This window comes from Apiospora kogelbergensis, assembly GCF_038363985.1.
Source record: "Apiospora kogelbergensis strain CBS 113332 chromosome Unknown utg000008l_segment0_segment0, whole genome shotgun sequence".
Lineage (NCBI taxonomy): Eukaryota > Fungi > Ascomycota > Sordariomycetes > Amphisphaeriales > Apiosporaceae > Apiospora > Apiospora kogelbergensis.
In genome coordinates this window covers 3184717-3206929 of record NW_027117425.1, presented here as the reverse complement: position 1 = coordinate 3206929, position 22213 = coordinate 3184717, and the positions used below count along the sequence as shown (strand labels likewise).

Sequence of the window (22213 nt, the reverse complement as noted above, 5' to 3'; positions counted from 1 at the left end):
TGATGGGGGCGTGTCAGGGTATTGTATCTCGTCAGTCGGTGATTAGCGCTCAAGCCTTTGGAAGTATTCCCGGAGGTTCTATAAGTGCCGGGCCCTGTACCACCGCCAAAGGTATTGTGTTCAAATTGATCTATTAGTATGCTCATGGCTCTGACAACTCTAGTCCCGGTCTATGTCAATCGCAAATTCCTAATCGATCAGGAAAAGCGAGGTTGTATTAATCTGTTGCCAGATACATTTCCACTCACGTGAATATCATCTTGGGTTAAAGGATAGATGGCGGGTGCACTTCGACAACATTTAGCGTTAAGGATAATCACGTAGCAAATTGATTCCCAGGGCAGTCTGAAGTAAGAGATTGTATCAATTGCAATTGTAAGAGTCCGCATCGAGTTCCGGCGAGTAAGATGACCTGGATAAGGTCAAACCAGGAAACGCCAAATCATGCAAAACAAAACGCAAAGACGGATGCCGGGTGAGTCAGGCATCTCGGCACCAATGAACTCATCAAACCACTATGGTCGTCCAGTACCATAACCATGGTCCCCAGTGGCATCCAGCATCCACATCGATGTTCCTCAGCCTTCCCTCCAATCGAACAATCCATGTTACCCCAATCGAGAAGACTCTGCAAAGAAACGTGTTCAATCGTTTGCCGCCTTGTTACTTGGCCTCCTAAAGCTGTTCCAATAGCGTATTCTTCTCTTTGAGAAGAGTGTTCTTCATTTTGAGATCATGGTACTCCTCAAGGAGACTTATGTTCTCCTTGAGAAGAGTGCTGTTCTCCTTAAGGAGATTGTTGGTCTCCTTAAGTCGATCGCTATTCTTGCGAATATTGTTCATCTCGTTAGATAATCTGGTGGACAAATTGGAACCATTCCGCAGTCCAGTGCTGGATCCTGCAGTGTCATGGGACTGCACCTCCTGGGAATCGACAACAGATTTGTCGTCACCAACCTCGTTCTTCTTCTCCAGCACATCTATGGCTCGCTCGTACGCCTTCTTGGTTACTGCGATTTAAGCAGCAACCGCCTGTATCGTTGGATTAGTGAACCAAGTCCGAATACTACCAGGGGACACCGAAACTGCGAAACTCACAGGATCCGTAAGCTTGTAGTACCAATATTCGGAGGTAACCTTGACACAGTTCTCGGAGTTCATCTTATCTCTGGCCTCGTCCATCTCTTTCTCCAGCCCATCCAGTTTGACATCGCCTTCTTTTGGCAATTTGGAAGCCCTGTCATGTAACACCGTCGTTTGAACGCACGTCACCCCTAAAGCGGTTAATAACATAACAAGAATTCGTGTTGAGTCGTACTTACTGTGAGTACTTTCACACTGGCGATGTGGGTGGAACGTCTTCGACCTCTTATTGAACAGTCTTTCCCAACAGGTCCCGCATCGAGACTTATTCTTCGTCTTGGCCATCAAGTATTTGCTCAGCTCCATACTCTGACCTGTACTTGGCTTCTTGACGAGAACGGTATTGGGGTCCTTCTTGAGGAGTTCAATGTTAAACTCTTCCACTGTGTCCTCAGGGGGATCCTTGTGGGGACCCTTGGCAGGGCCTTCGTGAGAATAGCGAACGTGCTTGTCTACGTGTTCTTCAGCGCCACTAGTCTTCGTGTCCTCAAGAGCACGCTTGGCTTCAACGGCCTGACTTCCTCGGTCCAACTGGCCGACAGTAGCGGATCCCTGGACCATGATCACGGGCTTCCCGATTTGGCAGAGATTTGGGCTGAACAATGGGCATGTGGTCGGGATTGAACGACCAAAAAGCGGGCGGGCCGGATTTGCGGAAGTGAAGTGTCTGAAATGTGGTCGGGGGAGAAGGTGAGGAGTGTGGAAAGATGAGGAGTATGAAGAGAAGAAGATTGTGAAAAGATGATGATTGCGGAAAGATAAAAAGTGTTGAAAGAAGAGAAGTACTCTGTAGTGTGAGAGACTTTCGACGAATATTAAATGTTAGGTGTGAAGACTGGTGGCAACTTGATTGACGGTCTGATTGTTTACCGAGAGCCTCCTGACAAGTATATGCTATATGGTCACGAATGATGCCCCGAATACACCGGTGGCAGGAGTGATATTTGCTAGCTTTCGTAGCAGCAGATAATATGGTGACCAGGCGTCTGCACCTCCATCCCGAGCTGCGACGCAGCCAGCGCCACGAGCCACATCTTATTTTGACCTGCCATGATAGAATGATGCTGCATCGATAACAGTAAGAGGTAACCCTCAAAAGCTGTTGTAGCTTTTAGCCGAGCCGCCAGTGCAATGGTTCCAGGTAACGGGCCTGTGCCCCCTGCCCCTTTTTCAAACTCACAGCTTTTCCAGTTCACCACAGTCAGGGCTCTACGTTACACGTACTGCAAGTAAGCAACGCTTTCAACGTCAATGAGATCGTTTCAGGCGAGATACCTCTTCTGGTGAGAGCTACATCTCTTAATAACTTCATCTATTAGCAGGCCAGCTGACTGTTGGCAGCCAAAACACTATAATCACCCAGGTCTCTCAAAAGAGAGGGAAATAGGAGCAGTGCAGAAATTAGATCGAACTTAAATGGCTTTCCGAATGCTATTATTATTGATTTGTTTTTGGGTCGATGTGAAGTTGTCAACCCAGCAGAAACGAAACCTTATAGATATGACTCCCAAAATATCCGCACACAATTAAATAGCTTTCTCCGATAACCAGGTATATCCTATATATAGAGGCTGCCTCGCTCACTCCTCTTTCCAGTGAAATAATAGCCATTAAGAATTCTTTCATCCCACATCTGGCGACATCACTAAAAACCACTTACGACAAGACCTCCTCCACGTCACCGGTATCTCCATCCAACGTTATCCAAATTTCACACGGATCTGGTTACATACATCATCAACATTAAACCACCTTTTAACACCCACAACATGCAAGGCCGCTCTTTCTTGAAGTTGCTACCAAAGCGGCTACAACGCACCATCATCAATAAAGATGGACGCAGTGATGCTCCTGGCTCACACCCTCTTGCCGACAACACGTGTGCTGCGGATCTCCTTGATGCACTGCCACCAAGCTACGAAGAGGCATGCTTCGGTTCTAGTGGCGTCAGTATTGGAGCCGGGGCAGCTACAAAACGACCACAAGATGCCAGAGTCCTTCGGATTATTAATGAAGTAATATCTCGAGTCAATCACAAGTTGGAGGATGTCAAGCAATTGGATGACAGTATCGATGTCCTCTGCATTTCTTCTCGAATTCGTCAACTATGCGATTTCGCCGCCTGCTGCATAGCTGCAGATTGCCAACGCCACCCATACGCCTGCTTCGTAGTGCGCCGACGCAAGACCCAACGCGAGGTTGAGAGGTTGTTCAGGTTGGTCTCCGCAATGGTCGACTGGGAGCGGCAGGACGGGACAAGGGTGGTTTGCATCACGACGTGCGCCTTTAGAGAAACTGTGAGTCTGGTTCTAGGGGAAGAGGAGCATCCAACCTACTGGCAGGCATGTGCAGGGGCCTGCCGCATGAAATCCGTGGTCTACAGAACAGCAGGGCAAATACTTGAACGCCTGGTCGAGGAAAAGGAACGAGTCCGTTTCTTTGCCGAGGCAGCCGACAGTGACGCCAAGGCCGCCAAGGACAGTCTCACCATTGCCAGATGTGATATATTGATTGGGCTGTTATAGTTCCTATAGGAATTAATATGATGTTGGTGTATTGGTAGATCTTGTGCATGTCCTCGTCCTTGGGAGTAAGACCCTTGAATGACAGCTCCTTCATGCGCACCACGCTGGCGGGGATATTCTGTCCAGGAAACTTCAGCTCCTCTACTTCTGTTTCCACCCCATCCTCATCTGTTGTAGTCACCAGGATCTTGACTGAGTCCTGCATTGTCCGCCGCAACTGGACACACTCAATGCCCGACTTGTAGATCAGATCGCTTTCCGTACTGGCGCCGTTTGCGTCACCGGATATGCGCGAGGTGTAATGTGGCAAAATTGACCAAGGCTTTTTGCCAGTCTTTATGGCAAACTCCTTGACAATGTTGATATCCTCGTAGGTGGCGGCCGGGTTAAAGACAGGAGCTTTTGCGGCCTGGTCGTATCCCACCTCGGAAGAATCACAGTCCTCGTCCAGCAGGTCAGGATTGAAGGCCTTGTCGCTCATGTTTAGCTGAGAGAAAGCGTGGATCTGGTTCAACAGCCCGTGGATATCACTCATCGTGTTGAGAAAAGGGGTAGCGGTGATTAGGATCGAGCTTTTGCGAGGAAAGACACGCATCATCCGAGAGTAGCCAGACTTGGGGTTGCGCAACGCATGGGCCTCATCCATGATGATGCGCTGGAACTTGGCACTGATGACAGGGCTGAAAACAAGGCGATAGGCCGTGTGGGTTTCGATTGTGGCCTCAGTGTTCTGGCCCATCTCAGTATCGCCATCTCCATCAAGAGCATCCTCTTCGGTCTCGCCTTGGTCAATGTTCGCGGTTTCCTTGTCATTGGCCAACTCATCCATCTCCATCTCGGCTTCGGCCTCCACATCGACGTCGTCGGTGCCCATCTCACGGGCCTCAACATGATCCGTGGCGTCCATCACCGCCGCAATGCAACAGGCAGGCCAGGCCACCCAACTCCCTCCAGCTACTATCCCGGCTGTTATCCCAGCTACTATCCCACTCTGGATAGCATTCTATTCCAGTTATACCAGTTATTATACTATAGCTGCTGTCCGGCTCTAGATATCATCCCACTCCAGCTATTATTCCACTGTAGCTATTCTACAATAGCTGTCATCCCACTGTGGATAGCAAACGGAACATCATTAGTAGCCAAGGTTGTCTGCGACCAAACCTTTCATCATTCATTAATTGTAAAAAATACTTACTCTCTCTCACACTCTCTTACACACACAGTCCCTCTCTCTCTCATCCTCTCTCTATTCCTCTCCCCTTTAGTTATTATTAGCCCCTGCAAACGCTTCTTGGACGAGCTATTTGGCTGCGGTGGACGCGCCGGCTTCCGCCGCCTGCCGCACGGCGGTCAAGACATACGCGTTGGTGGCGGTGGTAGCTGCGTTGACATCGTTTGGGACGGGGTTGTTGGCGGGGGCGCCGGGACCAGTGACAGGGTCGGGAGCATTGTTGTTGCTGTCGGAGGGACCAGCGGGAGGTTGCTGGCCCTCATCGAGGTCGGGGACGGGGAAACAGCCGAGGCGGCGAGCAGCTCAAGCGAACAGGGCAGTGGCAGCGTCGCGTGTCAAATGGGCATGTCTAGGCACTATTGTGACTGTACTGTACATGTGAACAATGGCCGAGAAGTATAAGTAGGACGTTCTTCCCCCAATATGTAGCTGTAGTTGTAGTATGTAATCTATGCTATTCATCTTTCATTTCAACATCGCGCACCCACCCCCAAATTGGACTCCGCGCTTGCAGATGACCGAGGCGATGGTGATGGCGCCGACAAGGAAGCCCACCCAACTACCAACAACCGCGGCCTTGGACCAGCGTGCGTCCTCGGCCATACACCATTATCGGTCTCTCTCTTTGTCTCTCTCTCTCTCCTAATTCTCTCCCTCTCCCTCACCCTCGGGCCCCTGAGGGGACGAGGCAGCAGCAGCAGCAGCAGCGGGAGCGACAGTAGGAGCAGCCGCAGCTGCAGCCGTTCCGGCGGTCTCGCTGATTTCCTGCTTCTCCTCGGCCTCCTTCTCCTGCTTCTAGGTCTGGCTGCGGCGAGCCGCCTCCTTGATCTCCCCTTCGCTAGTCAGGCGAAGGCCGCGGGCCACGGAGCGTGTGCATCCAAGGACCAACAGCCATCTCATAATAGCGGCGATAATGGGGCCGCCAATCTAGCTCGACATGCTCAACTTGCCCTGCCACTCGAAGAGAAGACGACGGTACCGCCGTTGCCGCCCTAGCCCGTTGCGCCCAGGGGGCGGGCTTGCAGAGCGTGGTCTCTCTGGTGGTGGTGATGGTGGTGTTACCGGACATCCTTCTTCAAATTGGCCAGCAGGTCCTCCATTGGCATCTGGTTGGTGTTGGTGTTGCTGCCGCTGCTGCCGGGGCCTGTCAGGGCCATTGTAGGGTTGGGGGCGCCGCCCTGGCCTTTATCGGCATCGCCAGGGCCACTAACAGCGCCAGCACTGCCAGCAGAAACGCGCGCTTCATTTCGCCAAGAGCTGGCACCGGCACAGCGACGCAAGAAAGCCTCTTTCCTCAGATATAGACCTAGTGGATGGCGGTCATGGCGCAGATGGCGCCAAAAAAGAAAAAAACCAGATCCATGTGCCGACGACGCCGGCCTTGGTCCAGTTATCTGGATCATCGCTCATCATTACCGCCATCGTCATCGCCGTCGTCGTCGTATTGGGTGTGTGTGTGTATGTGCGGCTAAAGAAGGAAAAAGAGAGAAGAGTAGATCGAGGCAAGAGGTTGACGGCTTTCTTCCACGATGGCTTAATATCAACCAACTGGTTTTTGCCCAAAAAGGAAAGGATTCGACCGGAAAGCAAGGCATTTCATTTCCAAAATACAGGTAGGCTAGCAGGATCCATTCGGTACTACATATGGCAGTCATTGCAGCTCGAAGGTTGTGTCAGGGTGTCTTGAGCGCGTCGGGCCACGCGAGAATAGTAGCCTTGCAAGTAGGAATGGCATGTAGAGTAAGGAGGAGCAGATCAATGTGACATCATTACGAAGCTTATTCTGGAAAAAAAGGAGGCATTCCGCACCGAGAGGGTCGGCATTATCTCGTTGCCAGGAAGTTTCGGGGAGAAGCACTGCCACTCCTGACGCCGCATGTGCTCAAAAGGTACCAGGGGATTGGCGATAAACTACTCCAACCCTCGACAGGAACGCGGAATCAAAAGTAGCAAGTACTCAATGTAGACTGTTATCTAGATCCGAAGGGGCGTAAAGAGGACCGCCAATAACGTACGCAACAAGTCTGCAAGGGCGAGGGCAAAAGAGAGAGATGTGCATCATCCCCGAGATGCCAGCTTGGAATTGCTGCCCCTGTCCAGAGCGGCAGAGAGTCCCGATCGTAGGTTCCAGGGGGGAGACCAAAGACTTCATCCGAGTCGTCTACCGAGGTTTGGACACAAGGACGAGAAATCCCTCAATGGGACAGTGGTTTTCCGGAACTATTCTCGCTGTGTCGCGACAGCTGGTCGCGCCTTTCCCCGGGTGATGTTTCGGCATCGCGAAGACAAGGTGCTTCTCGGAACACGAGATGGCGCATGGTTTCTGGCAGCGCCAGCGAAGAATGGGGCCACGGATGGATATCTACAGCAGTCACGGTATCGCGGACATTAGAGCAATGTATGTGCAAGTAGTGTAAGCGACTACCTAGATCTAGAACACAAGACGGAGGATGTACAGGTGCATGCACAGTTGTGAGAACTGGTCTGCTATCTTCCAGCCGTGGCCGAGTAGCTCTTTGCCAAAAGGATTGACGGCACAGGCAACTCGAACGCAACGGGGTGACCTCTTGCTCCAGCCTTGGACTTGGTTTGCCGAGAAGATCAAAAGGGGGCACCACTGGATCTCCAGCAACGCTGAAACCGCACGTAGGCGTTGCCCGACAGCATCGTATTGACTCGAAAACGTTGGCCGTGATCATGCGAAAGTGTGCTCCGGTGCTGTTCTTCTCAATGCGACATCGAGTGGGTGTTCTGTTGGATGTTGGTGAGCAATCTGATGTTGGCAGATCGCCGATTGCGCCCCATCATCGACCATGGTCTTGGTTCACCGATTAGAACAGAGCTTGCCGGCGGGCATGGAATAGTATGGTGCGTTCAAGGCACGGGTGTTGGGAAGTCGGCGATCTTTGCTCGAAAGGGGCTGCGGAAAAGGCTGCTCGGATGAGGGGCAGTGCGGCCCGAATTTCGGGCGGTGGCTTTGCGCCGTCCACCTTGTTGCGCCTCGCGTTATTGGAGCAAACCCGCGCTCTGACGCTTGTTAATGAGCAGTCTTCTTGGTCGCAGCGAGCGATCTGGGGCAGGAAGGAAAGGTGGTGTCGACAGTTGGTAGGTCGTGGCAGGCTGCCAGTGAGGTAGGAGGAGCGTCGGTCGTCTGGGCTTGGGTCTGGTCGGGCGGTGGAAACGGATCTCGTAGCGGACATGTCTTGGAACGGCGACATCGTACTCTGCATCTCGGGTTGCTCGATTAGCGGCGCAGTTGGAAAGCCCTGGCACCGAGCTGGCCCCGAGCTGAAGGTATGGGTGGAAAGTGGCGGTCGATCGGAAACTGGGATGGCAAAACTGACCTGTTAGCATGATGTCAGTAACAAGGAGCTCCAAAGTCCCTATTTCACAGGCAAGAGAGAGATCAGGTCTGGGGAATCGACTCACTCCCTCTTGATTCAGCTGCCGCAACCTTGGTGGGAAGCGCCCGTCGAAATCAGGCATCGTGTTCAGGAGAGGGGTTTTGCGATCCCCTGGGCATTCGACGACATCAACTCACCACCATTCGTGCACCCCCAACGAGACCAAAGGGGCCAGCACAACAGCTGCTCACTGAGAGTTGCCACGATCAAAGCAGAAATAGGGCAAATCCCCGGTGCGCGTTTTCGTGATATTTGCCGGTTCACATTGAAATCGCCACGGTTTGGGTGGGAATAGCAGCTGTCGCCAGTGGGATTAGGAGTTTCAGTTGTATGCTGGCAGTTCTGCGCCGTTGTAAAGGGTTACACCCAGTGCAGTCCAGTGCACAGTTACAGCGGTCCTTAGGCAGGCAGGTGCTGGGTTTGATGGATCCATAGGCCTATCAACTGGGCAATGCCCCAAGAAGCCCAGAAGCCCAGAGGCTCAGCCCACAGAGGCTCAGACGTCCATTCATCAATTGACTGTCTTCTCCATGGAAACCTCACATGCCTGGTCGAAGTCACCCACCATACTGTCTCGAAGTATTTATCAGCGCCAATGAGTGTACGGCTTGATGGAGAGTGGCTGGCCGTTGCTGGAGCTCTCAAGCACCCTGTCCGTGTTGACCTTCGACCTTTCGCTGCGCAGCCGTGCCCCGAAGATTTGGCCGTGGTTATGGTCAGTCTGCCAAAACCTCTCTAAGCATTCTGGAAGACTGCCCTCTTGAGTCCGGAGTCCGAGACGGAACCGAAGAACAGCAAGGGGTTGGTGATACAAGGTCGGTTCATGATGCCTGGTCCCTTACTGATCTCCATGGCCAAACTGTTGAAGACTGCTAACCCAATTACCAAACAACCTTCGGCATGCCCAGTCCCACCCTCCACCGAAAGGAAGACCTCCAACAACAAATCTCATCCTCTGTCGCACCGTCACCACAGCTTTCGATCGCTCCTCCCAACAACGTCCAATGCCACGAGTCCTCCTTCGCGACACATACAACTTCAGGCGTTTCCAACCGACGAACCGCGAACAGCTTTCCGACGCCCACGAAACGGCACCTCGAGCGAAGCCCTCCCACTCGAATCACGATCGTCGACCAACATGAAGACCCAGCAACTTTCCGACTGCGGAACAGTCCCGGCGAACGAGACGAATTGGAAGAAACCTGCGAGACAGACCAAACAGAATACCCATTATAACGCGAAGAAGGGCCTAAGGCACAGGTGGAAGTAAAGGCAGGGAAGCCAAGTCGACCAGGGCGAAGATGTCTTTTTCTGGTGATTAGTAGATATGCTACAAGATAGAATCGAACTTTTTACTTCCTGGGAAACTCAAGCACGATGATCTACGGACTGTGATACTCTCTCGTGGTGCAGTACCACGACATCGTACCTCTCCGAGGAGGCGTCAGGAATACAGTCGATCGTGTGATACTCCCTCTTCCCCGTTGTCAGTTGCACCTCGTCACTTGAACCTCGTCATCATCGATTGCTCATGGACACATAGAACAAATTAGTTAGTTATGCAGACTTGTTGTATTTGCTATCTGCTTCTAAGAATCACACTTAATGCAATTTATAGCTTTTCTTGAGAATCAAAACTCCAAGCCCTGCCTATCCTTAGTCCTACAAAGATGTCCACTTGTTTACTACGGACAGCCGTCACCGTCGACACCGTCGCCACCGCCGTAACCGCCGTCATTTCCCTCAGGCTCTTGCTGCGTTGCACTGCGCGTCTCCACAACCTTGCCCGGGTTGGCTTCGAAGACCTGTGATGCCTTCTCCTCAGAGATATCAACTGGGGTGGAGTTGGAAGGGTTCGAAGGCTGGGCCTCCTTGTCATCACCTTTGGGGTTCTCCAAGCCACGCATCTCTCGCAGGGTCAAACCCTCGCGAGCCTTCTGGTGGTGTTTGAGGATTTTAGGGAGCGTGTACCCGGCAGGGAAGTCAGCCTTCATGTTCTGTATATTGCTGCCCCAGCAGTTACGAACATGATGGTGATTTGATCCTTCGGGACAGTTGGGGCAAATAACGCGACTTTTACATCCAGCTGCGGGGTGCTTGCCATGGCAACGACGACAGTCAAGACCTTCCCTGTGATCTTTCACATAGCGCAAGGCGCCGAGTTTTATGTGATATCTGCAAAGGTTGTTGAAGACAGATGAGCCGGAATCCTTCCAGCAGTCATTCTGACCAACGACAATGAGACCGTAACGAGCTCTGGTAAGAGCTACGTTTACGTTGGCATTCTCGGTGAGGAAGCCGAGTTTGGTGGTACGGACGGTGTCAAATATCACAACGTCGGCCTCGTGGCCTTGCGCCCCGAAGATGGTGCGGATCTCGACGAGGTCGGGCACAAACTCAGCAGGAGACAGTTTGGCAAACAACGCCTGGTACAGCATCTTCTGACTGGCATAGGCGGCAATGATAAGAATCTTGGCCCGTTTTCCAGGAGCGGACTTGGTCGGATTCTGGCCACACACCTCGTTCTTGAAAATGTCCAAGGCCAGATGGACAACGAAACGAGCGTTCATTGGATTTGTGTAGCTTTGCAAGTCCTTGACTTCAGAGCCCTTCTCGAGACTGATATACAGACTAGAGGCTATGATCTCACGGCAGTACAGCGTGAGGAATAGGCGCCAGCGCTGAACCTCGTCGTGGTGGCCGACAGGCGGGGACGTCATACGATTGCCGTAAAATTGGCGGGAGGGGAATACCTCAAGCTGTCCACGCATGCGATGTGAAATTCGTAGATACGAGACAGGGGCATCACATTCCTTCATTCGTTTGATGATTGACGTGGTGTACTGTTTCACAAATGGGTTGATGAAGTACTTGTCGCTTTCCTTGGCATGGGTGGTGCCGCTGCGAGAGAAAGCAATCTGCTCGCATTGGTTTGGGTCTCCCGACAGCAAGCGGACCAAAGCATTCTGGAAGAAAGCCATGGCCGCGAGTCCACTGGCTTCGGTGGCTCGGCCAACCTCATCACTCCAGACGATCTGGGGGTTGAAGATCGACTCGTCAGGAACCATGGTTGCAATCTTCATGGCAGTGACGGGGGTTCCAACCACAATGTGGGCTCCTTGGATGATGTACACGATCAAGTCCTTCCAAAGCTGACGGTAACGGGAGGCTGCGAACTTGAATTCGAGCGGTGACCTGCTGCGAAGGTTCATGAGATCGAGAATCGGAGCCACCTTGGGATGATCAGGTTTGTTCTCGACCATGTACCAGGCACTCTCGGAAGCGGAAAGAACGCCACCTTTGATCTTGCGACGTTCAATACGATCAGCATGAAAGGTGCCTAGCAACTTGGAAAGCTCATTCTCAGTTGTGACATGCATGTCAAAATCTGGAAGATGGTTGTAGGCAATATCCTTCTGTTCGCGGTCCTTGTTAAGGACATTGCTCAATTCCCGCTCGATCGTGTTGAGACGGATAACATTGATGGGCAACTCAAGACGCTCGATGAGCTCCTGCAGTTTGTAGCAGACATCATCAACCTGCGTGTTGACTGGTCCAGAGATGAGCGCTTGGGGCCAAATGATCTTGGTGGCATCAGCAAGGGGGGCTTGCCGGAGTCATCCGCTTGCGAAGGGAGGAGACTTTCGGCATAAGCCAAGTCCATCTTGGCGGAACAACACATGGCCACGACGAGCAGCATCAGGCGAGTTTTGCCAGCACCGGGGACTCCAAAGACAGCTTGGATACCGAATGGCAGAGACTCCATATCCAGGAAGCAGGCTTGCTGATCTTTGTCCAGTGACAAATACTCCAACCAAAAGCGCTCAACTAGGCCTTCGTCAAGGAGAGTGGCATCAGAAGTGGGAGCCGAGTGAACAGAGGGTGCAGATTCCACGGGATTGACGCCCGAAGGATCCTCGTCGACAGCAGACTTACGATCAGGCGTCTGGGCATTAAAAACCTTTGCCTTGTTGCTGACAGCCTTCAAAATCGGAAACATCTGCAAGACGCGATGGGGGATGACTTGACCCTTGAAGTTGAGCATCCAGCGACTCAACTGGGCCCAAGGAGAATGGTCTTCCTCAGCGACAGCGAACTTGGAGAGAACCGACAGCTCCATATTCATGGTCGTGTCAGTGCTGTCGCGATGAACAAGCATCTTGAAGAGATGAGGGTTCTTCTGGCCCTTGAGGGACTGCTCGCGGTCCATGGCGTTCTTGGCAGTGCTCTCAAGGTCCGCACCTTTCTCCAGGAGAGGTATTTCCAGGTTGAGGTAGGGTGCCGCACCAGCTTCTTCGGGCCAGTTCCGGACGTGCGGCACATCAGCGATGAGCATGGTTGAAGCCATCGAGCGGAGGCTACGAGGCACTTCGACGCGTGTTGCCCGAACCCTGGGGTTGTCTTCGAGGATACCGAGGGGCATGTTGGGGATCTTGGGAGCGGTGTAAGGGACAAAAAGCTCGAGGGTGACACTCTCCTTGTCAGCCTTTGGCATCAGGTCCATATCAGACTCATCAGCGATGTCCGTCAAGATGAAGAACCTCGTGTAAACGCCATCCACCTTGCTTCCTTCAACTGCCAACGCTCGGGCCATGATGGGTTTGGTTGCAAGCAGAGCACGCTGGCTCTCATCATACAACTGCTCGTAGAATGTACCGTACGAAAGCTTGACAGCTCGCTCCACCATGTCGTCGAACCGATACTGGGGCGGATCCAGCAACTCGAAGTTGGTCTCAGCTGGACTCAGAATATTTCCGCGGTGGAAATGCAGGGTGCTCATGGTGCGGGCAGCGAGTGGGAGCAGAGGGTTCTGGTCCTCTGTGATCCATCTGGCGTTGAATTCGTTGACCATTTCCATGGTCATCTTATTGGCGTTGCTCATGACGAATTCCAGATTGATCTCTTCATCCAAGTTGGCGAAGAGGCCCTTGAACAATTTGGCCGACTCCGCTAGCTGTGAGCCATAGCGATGGGTGAGCCTGTTAAAGTTCGCACGATGCTTCTGGTCGAAAGTGAACATGATACCACCAGGGCGGACAAAGAGATTGAGGAAAACAGCTTGCTCATCTTCAGCTGGGGCAGGAAGGCCACGTATCTTGGAAAAGGCTGCAAAGTCCTTGGCGGTGGAGAGAACGCCAATGGGCCTGTGGGTGACAGCGGACGGCTTGCAGATGATTTGGGCAGTGGCAATGTCAACCATGCTATGCTTGGTTCCCCATTGGAAGGAGATCAAAATCTCAGGATAGCCGAACTTGGGGTACTTGAGGGTGATCATGGTTGCTGCTGCACCAGGCTCATCTGTCGCGCCCAGCTTTTCGACATACTCGTCAGTGTATAGCATAGCCAACTTGCCATCGACGAACGTCAAACACTTTCGTTGGGTGGCCATGGTGGGTAGAAGAGTGAAGGTCTAGGGCAAGTCAGTTACTTGGTCAAAGGCAACAGCCCCAAGAGAGGGTGAAGGCAAGGCCACGAGGCGGGACTGGGCAAGGAAATACTGCTTGAAAAAATTCAAGGCGGCAAAAAAAAAAGCAAAGGCTGAAGGGAGACAGGGAATGGGATGAAGCATACCTAATGCGGGTGTTGGCTGTCGGACTTGCAAGTATTCTTGAAGTGGTGCCGGGATAGGATGATCGTGTGCTTGTAGTTGTCGGGCTTGCACTGCGGTGAAGGTGGAGGGTGAGTGTGGGAGGGAGATTCGTAATGTGGGTGTGATCGAAATTTCATGGAGGAAATCTGGAAGGACATCTGTCAGTAAACCCTAAGGCAAAATCTGTGGCCAACACCTGTGCCTGGTGCTATGGGCATGGGCTCAGGGAGGATGTCGGGAGTACTCACAGGGAACAAGTGATTTATGGAGGGAGGGTTGCCATGATGATTGCGGGAGTGCTGATAACTTGCTTGGTGTCGACTTCCCAAGGGTCCCACGGCAGCGTACGCCACGGTTTGTTATCGCTTGACTTCTGTGTGATTTCGAGGGAGGCCATCACACACCGGGGTCGACTTTACTGCACCCGGGGTTGTACGTTTTTTGTACGCGTCGACGGCGAGGTCGACGATGTCAAATGAATGACACAGGATGCACATAAACATAGCAGAAAAGGGAAATTTGTAGTAATGGCGGACCTCACTACCCGCGACCCTCCTCGCTGGCAAGGCGAGAAGGGTGAGGAAAGAAAGAAGAAGAGCAGAAGCTCCAGCAAGGCTTGAGATTCTATTACCTGGCCTGCCTACCTACACCTGAGCCCCAAACAGGACCCCCACCGACGACTGTTCACCTCCGCTCAATTGATGGAGTGGCAACTGGACTTGCACGTTTGCTTGATTGTTATGCACTAAACGTCTCTAATATGGGAGCTACAGCGCACTTCAGTGGTCAATGCCTAGACCGATCAGCAGTGAACGCTGTAGCTGCTGAGCGGCACTGCACTGTAGGACTAACGACAGCACTAATGACAGCTCTATAGTTGAGGCCTAACAGCCTTGCCCCCTGAAACTCTATTTCACGCCTACATAGGATAGCAAGTAACCGATTGGCCTACGCTGCAAGAAACGCAATGTGATTAGTTGTTGAACGATGTTCCAGTTATGTAACGGCGAATCTATCCATCTTTGCCCTGCGATATGAATCCTGCTTGTCCCGTGATGTACCCGTCGCCCACATGTCGCCTTAACCCAGCCCTGATCCATAGTATTGCCCGAAGAGCTTGGCGACCTCGTGAATGTATCCCATCTTGTTGCTTGTTTGCTATTGCTATTTGTCATACTTGCTACTGACTGCCGAAAACCGGGAAGGCGATGGTGCCGCCAACAGCGTCACCCCAGCCACCAGTAGTGGCACCAAAGTCAGACGTAGGAGGAAATCCTTCATCGGCGGTGACCTCCTGTGCAGGGGAATAGGGGGGGACATGTAGTTGCCAGTGGGATTGACAGTGGACTGATCAGCGGTGGGAACGGGATCGGCATTACATGCAGCATGAGACTGCTTGTCGACAGGAGGCTGGTTGGACCAGTCTTGGTTGGCAAAGGCCTGGTCTTGGTTGCTGGTATCTGAGAACTGGTCGGCAGCGGGAGCTGTATCTTGCCGAGGAGACCAGGTATTGGCACCCCAATCAGTGGATGGAAGGTCGGCTTGACGATCAGAAACATCATTGTTGGACCAGTCTCCCTCGACGGAGGCTTGTTCTCCAGCAGCGGCATCTGAGACTTGATCGCCAGCAACTTCAGGGATCTCTTGCTCGTGAGGTTTTGAAACCGTCAATGTCTCTGACGACCCTCGTCGTCACCTGTAGGGGAAGGCTCATGTTGATGGGATATGGGAGATGGAGGGTAACTGATGTGTCCTGGTGATCGTCATTCGGGCATGAGATGATCGTGGCGGTCGTGCGCCGGGAGCTTTGGATAGCATTGTGCCAGGCTTCCTTTACCATCGCCGGAAGGGAAGCCTGGAAGAACTGGAGAAGATCAGTGGTCAGCGAGAGAAGTAACAGAGAGGTAGGCACCGTGACTGACTTTGTGAAAAGTTGAAGCCTGAACTGGGGTGTTTCTTTGGTGGCTCGGGTCTGCCGCCGAAGGGTAGAAGGCATGCTAGTCCAAGTTGTTGGAGCCAGCTCTAACGAGCATCTGCCCTTCACCAATACCAACACAACTGTTCTTCATTGTTGGACTCGCTGTATCTCCTGTGGCAGCTCGAATTAGCTTGCATCTTCAACTCCAGGTAACTAGCTGGCTCGATTCAACTCTTCACACATCTCGGTAGAGTTGACACGACTAACACTGCCGTCACCCCTAATATTCATCTTGCGATTCGCAAATCAGCTATAATATAGAGGGCCACTCACCCAGAACTGGCGGGACTCCAATTCAATTCAACTTACTCCGTGAATGTCTAGTCTAATCTGGCCGGCTTGTAAGCCCGGCAGATCGTTATGGCGGTGCTTCCAAGAACAAGAACTCGTACGGCATTACCACTTACCAGCCTGCTGGATTACTGGGCCCTCCTGCTGGGCCTGCCCCGATCCCTCACGACTGACGTTGGTTTGACTTTCCACCAGGCGGCTACAGCGGCTCCACAGGGCAGATGTGCGCTAAAGACCACTACCACCGTTGAGACTAACCTTGACAACCGCCAAGCCTTCTTCAGCTAAACGCCTATGTAATTGGCTGGCTTTCCCGCCCGGGGGACTTGGCTGACCTTGAAGTTGTGCGCTTGATAGCCCAATCACCCCAGTGTCCGATTACACATTTTCTAGTAGTATCATATCCGACTGTAAGCCTCAGCTGACCAGTCTCTCTCACTATCGATCCTTTTGCTTCTGTGCGCTATGAGCGGTGGGTAAGCTCATAGCAAAGAGTCGTTTCCTGGCAACCTCTGTATTGTGAGTCCCAACCCAAGTTTTGCCTTTGCCATTTCTGCTACCTTGGATGTGGACGTGGGCCTTGCCTAGCTGACTTATTTTCCCCTCCCCATAGGCAACCTTACAATCTTCTGCACACACCCAAAACACACCATCTGCACCCGCCTTTATCACATTTCCCTCTACTCACTCTCTCACAAACCAACTGCCTCTCGTATTCCCATGAGAACCACGTATTTTGACGGGCAATCACACAAGGTATGTTGCATTATTTTCATTTTCCTCTGCTTTCCAGGCTTCCCAACCTTTTGCATCCTTGATTCTTTCCAAGCTGTTTTCCAGCTCGGCCTCACTTGTTGCCCTCACACTCCTCCCCCGCAATCTTGTCATTTTGGAAATGTACTAACTCATCAAATCCAGACACTTGTACCCAAGTCCACTAGCCACACCCTCATGGCGCCCTCCTCCCAGGACAATGTCATTGTTCGCCCGACCCCTTCAGACCCCGGAGACATGGACAAGTCTGCCGACCAATCGCCTGGTGGCCCGATGCAACGCCCCACGATCAAGACCTTTTGGGCACAGAGTTATGTCCGAGCTGACCATACCACTCCCATCGTCCCCGCCGCCCACGTAAGTTTTCCTTTACCCCAACGTGACATCTTCCTTTTTCGGCTGCAGAACCCTGACGTTTCCCAACAGATCCCCAAGAGCATGGAAACATTGGAAGCAAGCCTCTTGGAGCAGATCAATTATATGGAGCAGAACCAGGTTCAGACCTATGCTTCCATGGCAGAGCTCGACAAGCTCCTCGACGAGTCCATGACCAGTAAGAAGCGACTAGATGTGGCCGCCTTAAACACTCTGCAGAAGAATATCGCTCAGAGTTTCACGCGCGCAACAAACAACCAAGTCGTGTTGACTCGCAAGCTCCGAGATTTGTCCCTGAGTTCAACGCCCGTTGGATCACCGAGGACGACAACCCTCTGCTCCCCCTTGCCCTTCGTGCCATGAAGACTCTCCGCTTCAATCGTGGCAACATGCTGGAAACGCCTGGTACGGTGCTGCCACCAGGGCCTACTAGAAGTGAAAAGATCAAAAGAGTGTGTATTGGATGAAGATCTAACTGAAGGCTTTCCAGCAGCCGATGTGCCTTTTATACCCTGGCTATATGCACGCAGCCGCACTGCCCCTGCTACAATGCTTAGCCCGGCAGAGGTCAACTTCGAGTCTCATGACCCCGCTCGCTTCTTGTTTAGCAACATGATAGAGCGCGCCGTCACACTCAGCTACGGTTCACTGTTCGAGCAGCTCCACGACGAGGGCCAGCGGACTACCCTCAGGGCCAGCGGGCTACCCTCAGCACCAAGGTGATCCAGGCTCGCGCCTTGGCACTCGAATCTTGCAAGTTCGATGCCGCCTACACCAAGTTCTTCATCCTGGCCGACATCCATGACACGTCAGACTTGGACCTCATGCCCAAGCCCGACAGCGAAGATGTCACCATCGAGCTTCGACTACCCTACACTGTCCCCCAGCCCCCTCCCATGGACTTCTCCGATGCCCAACGTCTCGACACCATCTCCAAGTTCTTGTCGCGGAAGCTTCGACCTGCGATGAGGTCACTTCCGACGAGCAGAACACCGTCTGGATCCTCCTCGTGGTTCGGCGTCAGCATGATGCAGTCCCCACGAACGGCTTTACCTTTCAGGTCGACATGTACGACCCAAGCCGCAAGACGGTGATTGAGTACAGCGGTGCCCGACAGGATCGTCGGGACTATCACTGCAGCCATTTCGACCATCATGCAGGACAGTCTGCGTTCCGACAAGTATCTACGCGTCATGTGGGCAAGGCAGGCTCAGATCCGATTCCCGAAGGCCGTGCTCCGAGATTTGTCCCATCGCGTGACAACAGGCGAGAGCACATACCTTGGCCAGGTCTGGTACTTGTATAGCCCCCTCTTTACCTACGATGAGTTCCGCATCGACAAGCAGTATCTCCCCCCGACTTTGATCCGACTACCTGTGTCGGTGCCGCAAAAACAGCATCAGATGCAGTTGAACGCCGATGCTAGGTCCGCACCCCAAATGCTGGGAAACAAGAGACCGGCCGCTCCCAAGACAGGAGGGAAGAAGAAGAGAAACAGAAGTCGTACAGCAGCAGCCAACAATCCCACGCCTTCTCTCACTCCCTTTACCTTTCCCCAAGCTCATCCGTTCGCGCAATGGACCGCGCCTGGCCAGGCTGCTCAACCCTTCGGCCAGCAGAACTTTTCACTCCAAGCCGTCCAGTCTATCGTTCAGACAGCACTAGCACTCCAGGCAGTAGTGCAGCCAACGGTTCAGCCAACGGTCCAGCCAACGATCCAGCCAACGGTCCCGCCAACGGTCCAGCCTGTCGTTCAGCCAGCAGTGCAGCCTGTCGTTCAGCCAGCATTGCAGCCTGCCGTCCAGCCTGTCGTCCAGCCAGCAGTCCAGCCAGTTGAGTCAGCAGTCGAGCCTGTCGTCGGACCTGGACAGTAAATCCATGTCACTGTGGTTCTTGGACTGCGTGTTTCTCAGCAGTAGGATTTGCGCAGGCGGTGTCCATAGACAAGCTAAGATAGATGCAAAAGACTCGGATTGAGATCGTTCGCCCATTTTGGCTGTGCAATGCCTGATTGATCAAGTGACATCGCCTTGTGGACGTAGTACTGTAAATATTCGTTCATTCTTTTTTCGGTTCAATGTCCAACTGTCGGCCCAACAGAAACGAAACCTTGTAAGTCTGACTCTGTAATCAGCGCACACAACCAAGTGGCCGTGAAACCTAGCAGCCTCAGAGCTATTTTTCGACATATGTATATCCACTAAATGAACTTCAATCTACTGAAATAACCTCATGGCACCTTGTTAGCTTTCTCCGATCTTCCTAGTTTTCTCCGATAACTCAGGGGAATCCTATATAAAGAGTCCTGTCCCCCTCTCTTTTATTCATCATCTCTCATTCACCACTACCTGTACCATAATCAATCTGACAACAGTCGAAACCAATCATCCTCACAAAACACCACGACCCCTTGTTCGCCAAGCAAGCCTTCGTTCTTCATCATCCCACCCCAATCTTTCAAGATGCGCTTCTCTACTGCGGCCGCCTTTCTGGGCGCAGCCCTCGGCAGCGCCAACGCCTTCCTGATCCCCGAAGGCCAGCCATCCGGCGTCTACTCCGTCGAGGTGGACGAGAACGGCACCGAGCACCACGTCCGCGTGGGCGACGTCGCGACCCAGGCCGACCTGCTGTCCGCCAACGGCACCACGTCCCCCGCCACGCGACGCCGCAGCTCCCACGAGCGCCGGTGGGTCGACGGGGTCCCCAGGCATTGGACCGCCGAGTGCTACCCCGAGGAGATCGCGCCGGCCGGCCAGGACATGGACCACGGCAGCTTCCTGCGGGCGACGGCGGCGCTCGACGCCCAGATGCCGCCGGGGAAACAGACGGTGGTGAGGAGGGGCAACCACCTCTACTCCATCGACGAATGCGTCGTGGCCTACTTCTGCGGCTTCGCCAACCCGAACTTCTGGTGGGGGCGATATCACCGTCACTGTCCACGACCGGAAATGGAACTGGGACCTGATTGATGAGAAATGTGGCTTGTGGCACCCCGGCTCGTCCCATCAGCTTATCGTTACAAAAGGTTCTCACTATACCCATATAGCCTATGGCAGGGAGGTTTACTGCACCGCCAAGGGCCACAACTTCTGCAGCTCCGGTACTGGTTGAGACGGGCAAGGGTTCGCAGTCGCAGCTTGGCGCTTCTGGCCCAGGGAGACGATGCTCAGATTAGAAAAGAGTTCCCAGGCCATTGGGTAGAATGGCCACTTGGTGGTGTGCGCTGGTTTAAAGAGTCACATTTATACGATTTCGTTTGTGAGGCTCATACCTCAACATTGAACCGAAGAGCAAAGAAAAAGAAAAAAAGGGATCCTCAGATAGGGGCGGGGGCAATTCTTGCAGTTGATAGTTCATTTCACCCTCATCTTCTTGAATATATACCATAAAATACAACCCGAGACGGACCCTAGTGCTCTTGCCATGCTCTTACCGCGAATGCGAAGGAACCATATCCCGTCGTTGATGAAGTCTTGACGGCTCATGTTCGTGTCCCTTAGAAGTCTACCTGGTGCTCTCAACCGTGCTGCCACATCCAGTTGGTCTTGCCGACGATGGCGTGCGTCTCCAGCTCGGCCATCTCGCCGTCCGTCAGGGCCCAGTCGTCGCTCGCCGCGCGCGCGTTCTCCTCGACCTGCGCGGCATTCTTGACGCCGCCGAGCGGCACGGCGCCCTTCTGGATGACCCACTTGAGCGCGACGGCGCTGCAGGGGACGCCGTGGGCGCCGGCGACGCGGTGCAGCGCCGCCAGCAGCGGCGACAGCTGCGTCATCGGGTAGTTGCTGAAGCGCCGGCCCGACGGGGGCGGGCGCTCCGCCGAGTACTTGCCGCTCAGCCGGCCCATGCCCAGCGGGCTGTAGGCCAGCAGCACGATGCCGCGCTTCTGGCACTCGTCCAGGAGGCCGCCCGTCGCGGGCAGGGTGCGCAACAAGCTGAACTCGACCTGGTTGCTGGCGAGGCGCATCCCGCGCCGGCGCAGCGCGTCGTCCATCTGGACCATCTCGTCGCGGCTGTAGTTGCTGACGCCCACGGCTTTGGTGAAACCGAGATCGACGCAGCGAGCCAGCCCGCCGGCGACGGCGTCGATCGAATTAAAAACGTGGACGGGGCCGTGGATCTGGTACAGGTCGACCTGCTCGACGCCAAGGCGCTTCAGGCTCTCGCGGCAGGCGTTGGGGATGCTCCGGTCCACGAATAAACGCGAGGGCGGCCAGGGCACGGGCAGGAACTTGGTGGCGACGAGCAGGCGGTCGGCGAAGTCCTGCTCGGCGGGGCTCTTCTGGCGCAGCTGGCCGATGATGCGCTCCGACTCGCCGCGGCCGTAGACCTCGGCCGTGTCGAGGAAGTGCAGGCCCTGCCGGCGCATCTCGGTCCAGGCGCCGTCCAGCGCGGCCCGCGCGTCGGCGCCCGCGTTTTTCCACGTGCCCGCGTCGCCCCAGGCCCACGTGCCGATGCACAGGTTCGGCAGCGGGATCGTGCCGGCCGACTCCTTGGCGCACTGGAGGGCGAAGCGCGCGGCGGCCATGTCTTCGGCGGGGGGATGCGGATGGCGTTTGAAATCCGGTGTTGGGCTTTTAACTGCCGCTGGTATATGGGGGCGTGAAATGCTTGTCCTGGCTGGATTTACGACTGGCGACGGACATGATGATTGACGTTAGGCCAGACAGTCGCGTCGTCGTGGCGTCATGACCCGCTATGCGGAAACGGGCGCACGTGGAATCCCAGAATGCCGAACTCGATGGAGATTAGCGCACAACCCAATCTTCATCGTCGTGTTCGCGTCCCCTTGGCCTTGGGGAAGATGGCATTGCAGGGTATGACCCTGGCTGAGCAAAGTATCGCGTGAGGTTCCGGCTGCGCGGGACGGGCAGTCCCTTGTGCCCCCTTGTGCCCCCTTTT

The 22213-nt window shown here is 53.8% G+C and overlaps 12 protein-coding genes across 12 annotated transcripts; 5 read left to right on the top strand and 7 right to left on the bottom strand.

The window, feature by feature from the left end:
* Positions 1-675: 675 nt before the first annotated feature.
* PG998_013010 (uncharacterized protein) lies at positions 676-1704 on the bottom strand (the record flags this gene model as incomplete). The annotated part of the gene is made up of 2 exons (XM_066879826.1): positions 676-1010; positions 1323-1704. 2 exons carry the CDS (start codon positions 1702-1704, stop codon positions 676-678), a joined length of 717 nt encoding a protein of 238 aa, XP_066726210.1.
* A 1208-nt stretch (positions 1705-2912) lies between these two features.
* On the top strand, positions 2913-3668 carry PG998_013009 (uncharacterized protein; the record flags this gene model as incomplete). The annotated part of the gene is made up of 1 exon (XM_066879825.1): positions 2913-3668. The coding sequence occupies one exon, from the start codon at positions 2913-2915 to the stop codon at positions 3666-3668; it is 756 nt and encodes a 251-aa protein (XP_066726209.1).
* PG998_013008 (uncharacterized protein) lies at positions 3628-4575 on the bottom strand (the record flags this gene model as incomplete). Its single annotated transcript, XM_066879824.1, has 1 exon — positions 3628-4575. One exon carries the CDS (start codon positions 4573-4575, stop codon positions 3628-3630), a length of 948 nt encoding a protein of 315 aa, XP_066726208.1.
* A 1385-nt stretch (positions 4576-5960) lies between these two features.
* Positions 5961-6312, bottom strand: PG998_013007 (uncharacterized protein; the record flags this gene model as incomplete). The annotated part of the gene is made up of 2 exons (XM_066879823.1): positions 5961-6123; positions 6257-6312. The coding sequence occupies 2 exons, from the start codon at positions 6310-6312 to the stop codon at positions 5961-5963; spliced, it is 219 nt and encodes a 72-aa protein (XP_066726207.1).
* Positions 6313-7733: 1421 nt separating this feature from the next.
* Positions 7734-8388, bottom strand: PG998_013006 (uncharacterized protein; the record flags this gene model as incomplete). The annotated part of the gene is made up of 2 exons (XM_066879822.1): positions 7734-8246; positions 8332-8388. 2 exons carry the CDS (start codon positions 8386-8388, stop codon positions 7734-7736), a joined length of 570 nt encoding a protein of 189 aa, XP_066726206.1.
* A 513-nt stretch (positions 8389-8901) lies between these two features.
* Positions 8902-9542, top strand: PG998_013005 (uncharacterized protein; the record flags this gene model as incomplete). The annotated part of the gene is made up of 3 exons (XM_066879821.1): positions 8902-9021; positions 9072-9121; positions 9215-9542. 3 exons carry the CDS (start codon positions 8902-8904, stop codon positions 9540-9542), a joined length of 498 nt encoding a protein of 165 aa, XP_066726205.1.
* A 449-nt stretch (positions 9543-9991) lies between these two features.
* PG998_013004 (AAA domain-containing protein) lies at positions 9992-13695 on the bottom strand (the record flags this gene model as incomplete). The annotated part of the gene is made up of 2 exons (XM_066879820.1): positions 9992-11913; positions 11985-13695. 2 exons carry the CDS (start codon positions 13693-13695, stop codon positions 9992-9994), a joined length of 3633 nt encoding a protein of 1210 aa, XP_066726204.1.
* Positions 13696-15076: 1381 nt separating this feature from the next.
* PG998_013003 (uncharacterized protein) lies at positions 15077-15892 on the bottom strand (the record flags this gene model as incomplete). The annotated part of the gene is made up of 3 exons (XM_066879819.1): positions 15077-15190; positions 15238-15506; positions 15562-15892. The coding sequence occupies 3 exons, from the start codon at positions 15890-15892 to the stop codon at positions 15077-15079; spliced, it is 714 nt and encodes a 237-aa protein (XP_066726203.1).
* A 1224-nt stretch (positions 15893-17116) lies between these two features.
* Positions 17117-18408, top strand: PG998_013002 (uncharacterized protein; the record flags this gene model as incomplete). Its single annotated transcript, XM_066879818.1, has 3 exons — positions 17117-17296; positions 17366-17492; positions 17975-18408. The coding sequence occupies 3 exons, from the start codon at positions 17117-17119 to the stop codon at positions 18406-18408; spliced, it is 741 nt and encodes a 246-aa protein (XP_066726202.1).
* Positions 18409-18468: 60 nt separating this feature from the next.
* On the top strand, positions 18469-19188 carry PG998_013001 (uncharacterized protein; the record flags this gene model as incomplete). Its single annotated transcript, XM_066879817.1, has 1 exon — positions 18469-19188. One exon carries the CDS (start codon positions 18469-18471, stop codon positions 19186-19188), a length of 720 nt encoding a protein of 239 aa, XP_066726201.1.
* Positions 19189-19776: 588 nt separating this feature from the next.
* Positions 19777-20283, top strand: PG998_013000 (uncharacterized protein; the record flags this gene model as incomplete). Its single annotated transcript, XM_066879816.1, has 1 exon — positions 19777-20283. One exon carries the CDS (start codon positions 19777-19779, stop codon positions 20281-20283), a length of 507 nt encoding a protein of 168 aa, XP_066726200.1.
* A 548-nt stretch (positions 20284-20831) lies between these two features.
* On the bottom strand, positions 20832-21839 carry PG998_012999 (aldo-keto reductase family protein; the record flags this gene model as incomplete). The annotated part of the gene is made up of 1 exon (XM_066879815.1): positions 20832-21839. One exon carries the CDS (start codon positions 21837-21839, stop codon positions 20832-20834), a length of 1008 nt encoding a protein of 335 aa, XP_066726199.1.
* Positions 21840-22213: the final 374 nt, after the last annotated feature.